At 32.9% G+C, this 14,055-nt stretch overlaps 2 protein-coding genes across 2 annotated transcripts in view; one reads left to right on the top strand and one right to left on the bottom strand.

Annotated features, from left to right (window-relative positions):
- The window catches only part of LOC106105071 (kinesin-like protein unc-104), a 68,077-nt gene that overhangs the window by 5,983 nt on the left and 48,039 nt on the right, over positions 1-14,055 (top strand). The window contains exon 2 of the mRNA XM_013285297.1: positions 604-641. The gene's annotated coding sequence lies outside the window, so the exon portion shown is untranslated. The remainder of the gene's footprint in view (positions 1-603; positions 642-14,055) is intronic.
- On the bottom strand, positions 10,160-13,296 carry LOC106105144 (15-hydroxyprostaglandin dehydrogenase [NAD(+)]-like). The gene is made up of 5 exons (XM_013285375.1): positions 13,138-13,296; positions 12,149-12,385; positions 11,193-11,366; positions 10,721-10,875; positions 10,160-10,363 (listed from the first exon to the last, which is right to left on the bottom strand). Exons 1-5 carry the CDS (start codon positions 13,240-13,242, stop codon positions 10,210-10,212), a joined length of 825 nt encoding a protein of 274 aa, XP_013140829.1. The 5' UTR covers positions 13,243-13,296; the 3' UTR covers positions 10,160-10,209.

Below are 14,055 nucleotides of genomic sequence, written 5' to 3' on the forward strand. Positions count from 1 at the left end.
AGGCGTCTTGATAGCTGTTTGGTCGTGTTTGTTAAAAATCAATATTTTATTTATTTTTTGAAATCTCTTAATAAAGTAATAAAATATATATGTATGAAGTCTAGAAATGGCTCTTGTCCTATCAACCAATAAAGCACACAAGCAAGTCTCCATAAGATTGTGTAGATCTCGACCTATATCCGCACATAGGTTGCAGTCGTCAGCTCTACTCTCAGGCATTCAACGACACCCTCAACGTGCCTCGACTTACGAATTATATGCTCTTTTTTAACGTTTAATATAAGCCAAGGTATAAGAATAATAATTACATCGTGTGTTAACTTTTCAAGTAATTACAAATATTCGCATGGTTTATTTGATGAAAGTTTAAGTTCGCAAATGTTAGAAAAATATGTATTTATATCATCATCTCCCCTGCCTTATCCTACTCCCGTAGGGTCGGCGCGCCAGGTTTTCGTCCTCCAAAGCACTCTATCATCCGTCATCTCAGTTATTACTCCCTTCTTGATCATGTCACCTTTCACCCAATCCACTTATTCTTTTTAGGTCTACCTCTAAAAATATGTATTTATGTATGCTATAGTAATATTATTTTTGTTACAGATGGTATATGGCCAATAGATAGGTCTTCATAAGACAAGGTAAGTAATTACTTGTGTTTATATAATTCCTCTAATAAAAGTTATCTGAACAATGAAACTTTTTAAAATTCATACCCGGATTCCGAAAGTCTGAACAGAAATAATGAATATCGCAACATTAATCCCTTTTCGGACAAAAATGGCTTCTCCTAATTGGCTTCGTGTTACGAAACAAAATTGACTTATTTTCCCCTAAAATAACATGATATCCATGTAAACATCACACACCTTCACATTTGTTCAACTTAATATCTGTTATTTGATCACTATAACATGTTCTGTGTACTGTAGTTTAGTTCTAATCAGGCTAAGATACGTACAGTAGGGGAAACTCCCGGTGTGCCACTTTAGGAAAAATTGCCTTATTGATTGCTAGACTAACTTCGCCTCTTCCTACAAATAACTAATTAAATAGCAGTAGTTGCAAATGCCTTTATTTAAAATAATAATATCATATAAGCTGCGTTGTATTGGTTTTTCTTCCGCGTCTCGTTTCCAAATGTTCAATTGTTTGTAGCTTTCAATGTATCGTCAGTTTCCCCGATTGTACATTAGTTGGCGACAAAGTTATAAACATGTTTTTGTTTTGAGAAAAAGAACAATGATATATTCCGAAAAAAAAAAAACGAAAATCTAACTGTAAATATGAAGTAACGGAGCTATGAAGTTTTAGAATTATTGCCCTAATTATCGTTGTGAGATTGTGGCCGAGATTATGCAATAAAAGTATAAACATAGATAACACAATACTATAACTAACTTTTGTTTAAGGTTTGAATAAGGTTATTAGTTACTTGGTATTTCGTCAATGAAAATAACTTAAATAAATTGATGTAACTCTGAATTGGCTTAGGATTGAGGTAATCATATAAAACTGTACAATATTTTTTACAAACACCATTAATCGTTTTTCGATTTTTTTAAATTTACTTTTTCAAATTATTTAACTCCTGTGATAATATCCGAACGTTCTTATAAGACACGTCCCCTATTTCTCCATAAAGTTGAGAAAATGGTCTAAATTTGTCTCGATCGCGACGTCACGCGTCCTACGAGGTGAGGGGAGCACTTTAATAAAACATGTTATAAATTGCAGAGACGTATCGCTCAGTTATGCTATATTTTTTGTACGAGCATATAAAAGAAGGGAATCGTATATACTTGGCAACGTTTTACGTTCGCTCCTTAGAGAAATGCCACACGGATGACTGAGCTGTTGTCGCATCCTCCGTGTGGGATATCTTTATTAAGAGTTATTAATATGGACCATGATAATTTAAAATGCTCCTAAAAATCTTAATCTCGAACAACATAAGAAAGAATGTATCATCCTGAATAGTCCTAGAAGATTTTTTTCGTTGTTTTCATGTCGTCGTTATAATCATATGTAGAAAGTCTATGAATCTTTAATGTGCCAGCGTAGATTAATTAATGCGATGTTGTAAACCATTACTGTGTTAAAAATTCATTACCGTAATGGAAGATGTTAAAAGGTTGCGTAAAAGGGTTTTATGTCCGTGTATATGATTCAACATTTGTTAGCTAAAGATAGCTGAGTAACTTACGACGAAACTAAGATTTTTATGTTATCTTCAATGTATATAACGGGATTACAAAGAGCATGTAAATTAATTTCGTAGTATATATAAGAAACAAGTTTCTCGAAAGTGGAATAAGATCCGGGTTATATATAAAATTTTTATGCATATAATTTTATTAATATGAAAAATGTTTTCATACAGAATAGATCTTTTTAGCTTGTTTATCAAACTAGACGCAATTGTTACTGCGAGAGCTGAAAGTCTCGTCAGCTTGGCGCCGTCATACCGTGTGTCATATATAGCTTAGTCATCTTACTAATATTATAAATGCGAAAATTTAGATGGATGGATGTTTGTTAGTTTGTAGCGTAAACAGCAGAACCGATCTTTATTATATTTGACATAGATGTAGAGGATAGTCTGGAAGAACACATAGGCTATTTACTTTTGTATTTTTTAATTCCACGCGGATGGAGTCGCGGGCAAAAGCTAGTATTTTATAATAGCTCTGAAACATTATAGGACAAATGAGCAAAGTAATGGTAGTAATTGAACGTCTTTAAGAATCATAACACGTGCGAACACATTGTTTAATGAACAGATACTAGCCGTTTTCTTTCTTCTATACTTATACTTATCTTATCTTATCTATACTATTATAATAAAGCGTAAACACACACTTCTTTGTTGCCTAAGATGTCAGCAAGAGAATTATTTAATAATATGCTGCATATTATTGAATAATTCTCTTTTTATTAAAAAGCCGTACACTTACGTCACGCTTTAGACTACATATTTTCACGCAATTAAACTTAGGGGGTTAATATTTTGGATAAAACCACTAATGTGGGAAAGAGACCATAAGTTACTGCCAACATCAAGGAAGCAAGATTGCCAAGGTTTGTCGTCGTCATGTCATTTTGACATTCGCTATTGATAATTTGACAAATGTAAATAATAAAATAAAATTTTCATAACTTCATGCGGATGAAGGCGCCCGGGAACAGTTAGTTTTTTTTATAAGAGAACGTGTATGGGCTGCAGGTGACCACTGATGCTCATGGCCAGCTGTAATACTAGAGAAACTAAAGATATGTTGACGGATTTAAAAAAGTACGCTCGTTTTTGAAGGATCCTAAGTCGTACTGGTTTGGAAATATCGCTGAGGATAGACCATGTGTAATGCGTTTATGCTGAAAGTTACGGGAAAACTATACTTTTGTGGAATACCAGTCATCCAGGTGATGTGGCACCTTGCGGTCTAAACTGCCTTGCTTATTTTACCTTGCTATTACGTTTAATTTTATAATAAACTATTATACTGTGGAAGGTTTTTTTAAGCTTGGTATACAATAAATACATTGTAATCGCATACTTAGTAGAATATTTTCTGTTAGAGGGTCACCTAAATACGGCGAAAATTAGGTCAGTGGGTCAAGGAATAAGGATAATGGAGATGGGTTGCATCGGGTTTGATGCTGCAGTAATATGTGCGAAATTTTATATTTATACAAATAATACAATACATTTAAGAGATAACGTCTGGAATAATATGTAACTCACAATGGACTGCATTTGTACCAAGAGTTTACTCCGAATAGAGTTGTTTTTGTCTGTCTATATTTTTAATGTCTGTCTATATTTTTAATGTCTGTCTAGGTTATGTCACCCTACCTATGTGTTTATACTTATGTGTAAAGGGGCTAGCTGAAAACCAGCGCAGTAACGGCCTGCGCCGTCTCTTCATTAGTTGAGCTTGCCACCTTTTGCCACATTTCTCTTTTTTTACACTAGATGTAAGGTTTTGTGTATTAAATGTCTTATGTAGTTTTTTTGTGGCAATAAAAAAATTCTATTTATTTATTTGTCATTACAATAAAATTATTTAATTCACAATTTTAAAATCTTAACATTATAAAAGGCATCATTTTTTTTAATTTTTACGAAAGTACGCTTAATATAGACTAGTTGTTCCTGTGCGGCTTCATCCGCATGAAATTAAGAATATTTTATTTTATTGCTTACATTTGTCAAATTATCAGCAGCAAATGTCAAAATGACATGACAATTACAAAACTTGGCAATCTTGCTTCCTTGAAGTTGGCAGCAACTTATGGTCTCTCTCCCACTTTCTTTAGAGGGTTTTTATCCAAAATATTTACCCCCTAAGTTTAATGGCGTAAAAATATATAACCTAAGGCGTGACGGGTAAGTGTAGGGCTTTTCATTAATGAAAGTGTTATTAAAACTATGCTGTAATTGCTGATATCTTAGGCAACAAAGAAGTGTGTGTTTACGCTTTATTATAATAGTATAGATATCTACGTATAAGTCTGAAAGTCGTTTAAGTGAGTGAGTGGGCGTCAGTAGGGGAGCGTGGGAGGTCTCGGTTGACGCATTCTCTTGCCAATCCGTTTATGTTTGTCCCGTTCCAGAAAATTAAACTCTGTTTATATTTAAGAATGACTCGCTCTTGCCCTAGGTCATCCTATCGATTGCTTTATGAATTTCTACACGAATGTTCTTTTATTGTGAATATGTGGATTTCATTATTTAGTTTTGATTTTATAAAGTTGTCTTGCGATCTTAAAAGTTGTGTTTTGTTTCTAAACTATTTAGTATATTTTCAGTCTTCATTTGGTATGTGAGAGAATGGTTCGTAAAATCTCAAGTGAGATAAAAGTAATGAAATGATTTAGGGATTTGCCGACCGCCGATTTGTTGTCAATATTTACTTAATAATAAGGTTGAAAGTTTTTATAATTTTAATAGTTAAAGTAATCTACTATGAGTTAGTACGTAGCTTCTATTCGAAGTAAATTAAACTTTATAAGATTTAATTATTTTCACAATGTTGGGGTAGCCCATATTTGTGCGACAAATGGTACGGGTAATTTCAGTAATAGTTTGAATTGCGTGTTTCTAAAGTTGGGGAGTGGAATAAATGATGGCGTACGTTGATTGGCCGCGGGGCCCGACGAGCCGGCGCCTAGTTCCGTACGAGCCGCAACTAAGGGTCGCTTAAGTTGCATTAGTAAGTAGTTTTATGCAGGGGTTTGCTTATTGTTGCGAACTGTGTATACTAAGCGCCTGTGGAAATATAATAGCAAAATAGAAATTTTTTAAAATCTGCCTACTCATTTAGCTTACGTTTTATAATTATTTTTATTAGCTTTTTCTGAGTCACAGTGATAAGGAATGTGATATAACAGTATCTGATATGTTAGGTACATAGCATTTATTGATGATTCATAATAACTTATGAATCAACGTCCTCCTTGAATCGCATGTAACAAGTTGGACGTTAGTTATGAATGTGAAGGGGTACACCGGTAGAGGTAGACCTAGGAGGAGATGGATGGATTGCATGAAAGGTGGCATGATCAAGAAGGGAGTGATGATTGAGATGACGGATGATAGTTACTTGGAGGATGAAAACCTGGTGCGCTGACTCTACGGGAGTAGGATAAGGCAGGGGAGATGATAATGATTCAATAACTGATAAACATATTTTCATTTCGTTGTGAATTCGGTATGTTGTATCTGTTCTTTGATCTGATGGATGGTGGTGTGGAGGAGTGGGGGGGGGGATATTAAATATGTACGAAGCGTCGACTGAAACGCGCCATCAGTAGCAAACGGGAATTATTGAATCGAACTGTTACTTGTTTATCGAGAATTTATACCTGATAGAGTAGACGATGAAAACTTTATTTCTAAATACGGCTTTACCTCTACAAGTTTTACCTTTTAACATAATTTTACTTAAAATTAATGAATATCTTGAAATGTTATTAAGACCAGTACCAGTATCACAGTAGATTGTGCATCAAATTTGCACAAAAACAGATAAAATTGTTCAATTACTTTTTTGTTTAAACTGGTTATTAGACCCTGCGTAGTTTTCATAGACATATGTATTATGTTTTTATATCAGAGGTAATTGAAATACAGAAACCTATAGTCTGTATTAATGTTATTGAAGTATTACTACTAGTGTTTTACCAGACCATGCCTGGCATAGAGTATAGAATAGAAGGAAGGCAGACCGTAGGGGCATCGACCGACTTGCCTACATATTTCACTCGTATCGTCATGTGCTGAAGTACATAAACAAAGGCAACGTAGCGTCCGGGGACGTGTTTGCTCCACGTCTAGTGTTTGATCCGTAAGAGAAATAAAGTTGCAAGTCTCGGTAAATTTTCTCAGCTTCAATTTTCCGGGTTCTCTGAAAATGTTGCTACATGCTAGCAGTTTCAAATGTACAAATTTTATCTATGTGTTCCATTTTTCATTTACTTCCATTGCTCTTGAAAACATATTTTCAGCTACCTGATACGTAATATAAAAAAAAACATATTTTGTGAATATATTTTATTGGCGTTGATTAGAAAGAAAGACATATTTTTAAATTCTTATCTGTCTGTCTAGAATGCTCCATTTGATTCGCGCAGTCTTTGAAACCACTGGCCCAATTTGACGAAAATTTGATGGGAAAGTAGGTGTTTCCGTAGTAGTCATAGGCTACTTTACGCAGGTGAACGCTAGTTTGATATAAACAAGCATATATTAATATTTCAGTTTATGTAATCTTTTGCATGATGCGATCTTTGACACACAATATTCTAGAGTTTTTTTTACAAAAGAAATTACTCGAAGTCAAAATGTTCTTATAAAGAGAATACGTTTCTTATTCAGACGTGTTACCAGTTCACAAGAGACAGATTAAACGAAGATATATAATTGTACGCACCATAAATTTTTTGCCTCTAGGGAGTTGTTCAAGCTTACGAATATTGTGCGTCACGCAATCAAATAAACATACAAAATATTGCCGACTTGTTACTTGTAAACATAAAGCTTTGCTTTTTAATGTGTTTTCTATACTATTATAATAAAGCGTAAACACACACTTCTTTGTTGCCTAAGATGTCAGCTATTCCAAAATATTTTTGAATAATTCTTTTTAATAAAAAGCCCTACACTTGCGTCACACTTTAGGCTATATATTTTCACGCCATTAAGCTTAGGGGGTAAATATTTTGGATAAAAAGCCTTATGTGGGACAGAGACCATAAGTTGCTACCAACATCAAAAAACGAGATTGTCAAGGTTTGTCATGACATGTCATTTTGACATTTGCTATTGATGATTTGACAAATGTAAACAATAAAATAAAATTTTCATAATTTCATGGATGAAGCCGCAGGGGAACAGCTAGTTTTTGTAATAAAAAGAATACCAAAAATCAATATAGTTTTGTTAGGTTGTTGTTGATTATTGAATGATGAAAGTATTTACGAGTATAAGCATGGTTGTAAGTTTAAATGTGAATAACTTCATACAAGTGGGTTTAGTGCCAAGTACGAATAAGTAACTCGACTTGAAAGTTGTGGATTCAAGCCAAATTCGTTTAATATCTACTAGACTTATATTTTCACTGAAGTAAATTGTAAGGAAGTCGGTTGAACTTCGAACAACCGATCGCTTGTTATCGATTTGACTAGTGTTTTAACTTTCTACTTAAAAAGCTTAGCTTTTAAGTATGTTAAGATAGTAAGTAAGTTAAGTTTAGGAGAAAAAAGAGTTTTTTTCTGGTTAATAATGAGGTTCAATTTTCAAAAATTTCATGTTACATATTGGTTTTTGAGGAGTAGTGTAAAAGTCTCCTTTCTTTATTAATCAATCATAGATTTTATCTTTGGTAAGACAAAACGTCGTCATATAATACAGGATAACACACTGGGAGGAGACAATCGCTATTTAAATTACCCTACATTGTTCTACATTTATATTCATAGCTTGCGTTCATGTTATAAGAACAGGCTTGTGAAAAATTCAATTTATTGCCTTCATATAGGTAAAATCAGCCTTAACTCAATACAGAAGTTACCCCGACGTATATACAATTTTATGACGTCAGTAACGTAATTTTATAACATCCAATAAAATCACTGTTTCAGAAACAAAAGAGCTTTTAACGTATTCAGGACGCTCGCAATGTTTGAAGACTTTGTTATTTAGATTTGAAGTTATATACTTTTTATTCCTGCTGCGTATTTTTGTAAATAATACAGATTTTCATTTCGTACGTTGTTGCCTTTTACATATACAAATATCGCTATAAAAAACAATTGGAATGAACAAAATGGGTTCTACAGTGGAAATGCACTTTTATGTTTAAGAAAATCTTAGCAGTAAACTTTTCAGTCACTACCATAAGCAGTGTTTTAAATATATTTTCTCTTAGACTAGAGCCCGGATCGGATATTTGTAGCTGAAAGAAATGCGGTAAAACATAATCACGTGTAAGTTTATAACATGAATCAGCAGCGACCTGAGTTAAACACGTCCTTAACTAAATATTGTCTAATTATATTTATGAGGGAGTGCAGTTATAGTTACTGCAAAACAACCTTCAACCTTCAGACACCCTTCAGGATAATATTTGTTCAAATGTTAAGTGACAGTTTGACAATGGATGTGAGATTTGTGAGATCCTTATCAACAAAACGTTATGCGGGTGTTAATGAAAATAATGATTCGGCCTTTGATATTGTTCCCGTATTTGTGGTTATCCGATGATTGAAGCTTCATTCTCTTTATTTTTTCATTAGCTCTTTGAAAAGCAAAAGTTGTCGTCCATTTTATACTATTTGAATAAATAGAGATAGCAAGCTTTTTTTGCGCAAATAAATGACATTTGGAATTTATTTTAAGCTCTATAAAATGTAGTCTGAAAGCTTTTACGGTAAGAGGGTTTCGCGTGAATTACCTGTAGTTTATTAAATTATTTTGTAACTATAATAGTAAGCTAGTTTCCGGCTGTAGGTTAATTGTTTTAACAACCACTTAAAGCATAGTGGAGAATAATATGAGATTGATAAAAAATTTTAGATCAAAGTGTAACTTTGAATACCTTGCTCTATTTGTCTTAACATAAATTACCCTTTGAATTACCATTTTAAAAATTTGTAACATAGAAAGTTCGGGAGTATTCGTGACATTTTCAGCTGACGCCATATTTGTAAACTAATCTATCGCTTCAAAACAATGTCTAGGTTTAATGCGGCCAACCAATCGCATGCGAGTCGTAGACGGGCGCGCAAGCGTATACGGGCGTGCGCGGATCGATACGTGACGTCACGCCAACAGACCAATGGCGGACGTCGTTTCCCAATCGATGTGAACGATTCATGTTTCACAATAAATGCTCTTTTTTCACTTTGAAATTCAAAGACAAAGTATACGTTTAATATGTACATTTTTGTAAATGAATACTAAATGCAAGTTCAATCTTTAGGAATAATTAAAATCAAAACAAAATGAATGAACAAAATGGGTCTGTTGAAATCGCGATAAAATTTGCGATATAATTTATTATGATAACAGTAACTGATTATATAGATTGTACTAGAACTTTGGACTTGTAATTGGAAAGTAATCTTTGTTGATTTTTATAAAAGTATATGCTCTTCAAATTGTAATAAAAGTTGGTCCATTTATTTTCATATAAAGAACTTTCATGTTATGCAATGCCAGACATCAAGAGACGTTTTATGAATATATTTGTTTTCATGAATGCTAATGCATTGTATAATTTCAGTTGTGGCCCTTTGATGCCGAGAGAAATTGGACTAATCCTTACGAAAGTGACAAACTATTCGTGTATAGTTTTATAAATATAAATAGATTAAGGAAAGAGTGGTGTAGGTTTGTGCGGTTTTGGGATGTTTCATTACGATAGTCAAGAGTAAGGATTTTAGTGTTTTCCAAAAAAATAATTAAAATTAGTATTTTTGCATATTTCTTATATAATAACCATATTCTTTTTACTAATATGTATCTTACTTCTTACTAATATTATAAATGCGAAAGTTTTGACGGATAAGTGTTTGTTAGAATTTGTAGCGTAAAACGGAATGGATCTATATGAAATTTAAATTGATATAGAGGGTAGTATGGAAGAAAACAAAGGATGTTTTTGTTTTTATTTTATTCCACGCGGACAGAGACGCGGGCGAAAGCTAGTTTAAAAAAGTTAGTTTTTCTAATTCATCAAAGTATTTGTTAATCTGCGGTGTCAGTTCGTGTGGTGGTCGGTCGTGAGTGGAGAGCCAGATCGATCCGTTATTGCCGTCCTTTAATAGCTTCAACATTGTGATCACCGCGGACTCCACACTGAAATTTTAAGATGCTCGTTAAAAGGTAACATGGTGGTAAGCCAATTTGGCTTTTAAGTTAAAGATCTTTGTATGAAATATTTGCCTAGGGTCACTGTTAATTCTGGGATTCACTGTCAGATTAATTTCGAGGATGGATCATGTAACATATCTCTGCTTGTCTTAATCTGTAAGAGTTATAAGTAGGGAAGTATAGAAGCGGTATAAAATTATTTGCAACCCGAAGAATGAAATTAGAAAGACGATCAGTTTAAAGAGTTACCGATGAGAGAAATAGGAAAGTAAGAAAACAGAATAATGATTACATTGTATAGAAGTGACTATGCAATTTTCCATAGTAAACATATCTACATACCTTTGTATGTGTACTTTGCCGAACATTTCTTCCATCATTTGACTGTTTTTCATATCAACGACTTTTTTCGCGAGGCCTTGAACCAGTTTGGTAGCGGTGGCTCCCGGGCACAGTACCATCACTCTTATGCCTGTGTCGTCGAAGAACGGTGGCAACTGAAATGTTAGAATTTATCTTTTATTTTTCTTACTCATCAATAATCTGTCTATACTAATATTATAAGGAGGTAAGATTTGTATTTTTGTATGTATGGAAATAACTAAAAAACTAGTGGATCGATTTTAAAAATTCTTTCACCATTCAAAGTTACGTTATCAATGAACATGGGTATGTTTTTAATGTTTTTTAAATATTAAAATTTACAAAATGTTTTTATTATTTTTGTCCGACTTCCCAAAAAGAAGGAGGTACTCAATTCGTCTGTATCTTATTTTTATTTTTTTTTATGTGTATTATTGTAATAAACACTTACAGCTAAATTTTGTGAGAAGTGAATAACAGCTGCTTTACATCCGCTGTAAATAGGGAAGGTGTTTATTCTAGTCAATCCAGCAGTAGAGGCTATGTTGACTATGACACCGCCAGCGCCTCCTTCGTCCTTCCTCATGTGCTTTACTGCTTTCATTGTGAACGACACTAGTCCTTGCTGAAATGTTTATTTCTATAAATCACCGGGATATAAAGGTAGAGGAAAAAGAGAGGGACAGTGATTAAAGAGATTTTGATCTAAAATGTATATCGCTTCTTTTAAAAAAACATATGCAGGAAAGAAAAGATAAATTGGCATTCTAAGAGCGAATATGATTTGCAAACTAAAGGTTTTATAACTGTTTTTGTTAAATTAAAATCTAATAGGCTGATGCAACATTTCCCTCAAATTATCAAAACATGCCATAATTCCAAAAGTTATATGATTAGTTAAGAACCAAAAAGAGATAAAAATATTGTGTTTGCTAGTTTGTACTTTGATCAAGTACAGTCAGCTAAATAAATATGTAGTTATACATTCACAAAGCTTTAGAAGCATAAGCCTTAAGTATCAAAAATATGTCATACATGTACTTATCATATGTGTCTCTATAATTTCTATTTTGGATACATAATTTGATGAATAAGTGCAAACTTTTTTTTGAAACCGAACGCCTATACATGTTTTGTAAATGTATACATACTTATGCAGCTGAATGTACTTCATTAGGTTGATAATAATGTCTTGTAAATGTTTATAGGTAAATTAAAAGTACACATTGCATTCACTTCCCATTTAGGAAAGAATATCGTACAGAAAACTGTTTCTTAGAGATATAACTACGGATTTGTGTTACTGTGACTCCTCTTTTTGCTATCTGAGTATGATATTTCACCAAAATGGGTATGAGATAAATGTATTAAACGTATATATGTTTTTATAATAATTCAGTTTCTTACATAATTAACATCACTTGCTAATCTCCATGTTGTTTCCAAGTCACTCATGATACCTGCGTTGTTTATCAAAACGTCAATATTTCCAAATTCTTTAACCACAATATTAAAGCAATGGTCAATCTCTGGTTCTTTGCTGACATCGCATTTGACAAATATAACTGAATTGTTATACGTTTCGTTTAATTGAGCGACTAATTCTTGTCCAGCTTGTTCATCAATATCAACAACTGCTACTTTCTGAAACAAATGTTATGGTTGTAGAAGTATTAACACATGGTATATACAAATCAAAATAGAAACAATATTTTTATTAGATTATTTTCTCCTTTTTTATCTCATTGTCACCCTGCAGTGGCATAATATTATGCGGAGAGATGATGAAAGGTGGAGTAAGATCGAAGTAACTACAGATGGTTTGTGTGAAAGAGAATATTCGTAAGAAATGAACGAATACAACATAATACGGCTGATATAGAGATGTATGGAAAAGATTAGGATCAAACATGGCGGATCTAGTACACTTAATGGGCATCAGTTATTTCCGTATAGAAGTAAAAAAGCTAAATAAAAGGAATATTAATTTTAGAGGTGTGGATTGAGTAGTATGGTTCGATGAGATATACCTAGAAATGGGTTTCCAGGATGATAGTAAAAAATGGCATCGAAAAAGGTGTAATTGTAATGTTATATGTCATGTTCTAACTTATTTGTGAGAACGGAAATTTAACATGCAAACAATGTTTTGCAAATCATGATGAGACCGGTTTTTTAAAAGCGCCTTTGTACTTAGAGTTATCGAAGGTTAATCCGTTCTTGAATTTGTAACTTATTAGCTGATTCACTTTTTGGCACCGTCTAGTTATTTTTTTTAAATTAAGCTGTAAACTATTTTAAATTAGGATACATTGTGATTGTTGAATATGATGATGTAACCTGATGATTTAAAATTTTGTACATATTGAAAACGAGTGAAAATCCTTGTAAATTACCTTTGCACCTTCTTTTAATAAAGCTTCAACATATGCTGCGCCTAATCCTGCAGCAGCACCGGTGATTAGACAGTTTTTATTTTTCGCGTCCCACTGAGCGGCCATCTTTGTTTAGTCCGTGTTGTACCGATCAAACTTCATAAAATGACTAAACAATTTTTAAATTTGGTTAGTATTTATAGTAATCCGAAGCATATTTGTTGTAAAAATAGATTAGATAAATGATTTGACAATATTTATATTTGTGCGTGTGTCTGCGGCCATAGCAGTACAAAAACATGTTTGTTGTCTTTATTTTTTCAAATAATGACTGGGACATTATAAGCGTGGATAAAATAGGTTAAATTACTCCCGCACACGCTACCTTCAAGTAAATGACCTGTCAAAATTGGTCCAGTCGAATCGGAGATTTCCAAGGATTTGCGAACAGACAAGATTTTTAAAGTTGGAACTTCCGTTTTCTATTAAAACTAGATAACGATAAAGAACGTAATTAGGAATACAGATATAAAACCATTTTTACCCCAAAAATTGGCTCCAGGCATCATTTTTTTGGGGGTAAAATTACTACAAAAGTACTAATAAAGTTTTTAAACGTAATAATAAACTTTGGTTTTAAAAATGATGGTGTTTTTTTTAGTAAACCGTGTATTTTCGTTTGGGTGACAATTTGCTCTTGTATACAATTGCGTTACTACACACAAATTGACACTCCTAGAATTATCGTATCCTAATCCTTGCATCAGATGTGATAAAAAAAAGATATTCGTGATGTGAATAATTTTCGGCGTAGGACAAAGTACAAAATTAGTCATCGTTACATTTATTAAAAATCGTTTATCTAAAAAATTTAATATGTGATTAGTTATGATTAACAAGCGAGGTTCGATATAAAAATATATAGTTTATTAAACACTA

This window comes from Papilio polytes, unplaced genomic scaffold, assembly GCF_000836215.1.
Source record: "Papilio polytes unplaced genomic scaffold, Ppol_1.0 DF823177.1, whole genome shotgun sequence".
NCBI lineage: Eukaryota > Metazoa > Arthropoda > Insecta > Lepidoptera > Papilionidae > Papilio > Papilio polytes.

Bases quoted from the DNA above. Each gene is read 5' to 3' on its own strand.
- LOC106105144 (XM_013285375.1), bottom strand. From the start codon at position 13,242: ATGGCCGCTCAGTGGGACGCGAAAAATAAAAACTGTCTAATCACCGGT. The intron at 11,367-12,148 runs GTAAGAAACTGA...TAAACATTTCAG, and splicing joins TAGCAAGTGATGTTAATTAT to CAAGGACTAGTGTCGTTCAC. The intron at 10,364-10,720 runs GTATGTAGATAT...TTAAAATTTCAG, and splicing joins GGCAAAGTACACATACAAAG to TGTGGAGTCCGCGGTGATCA.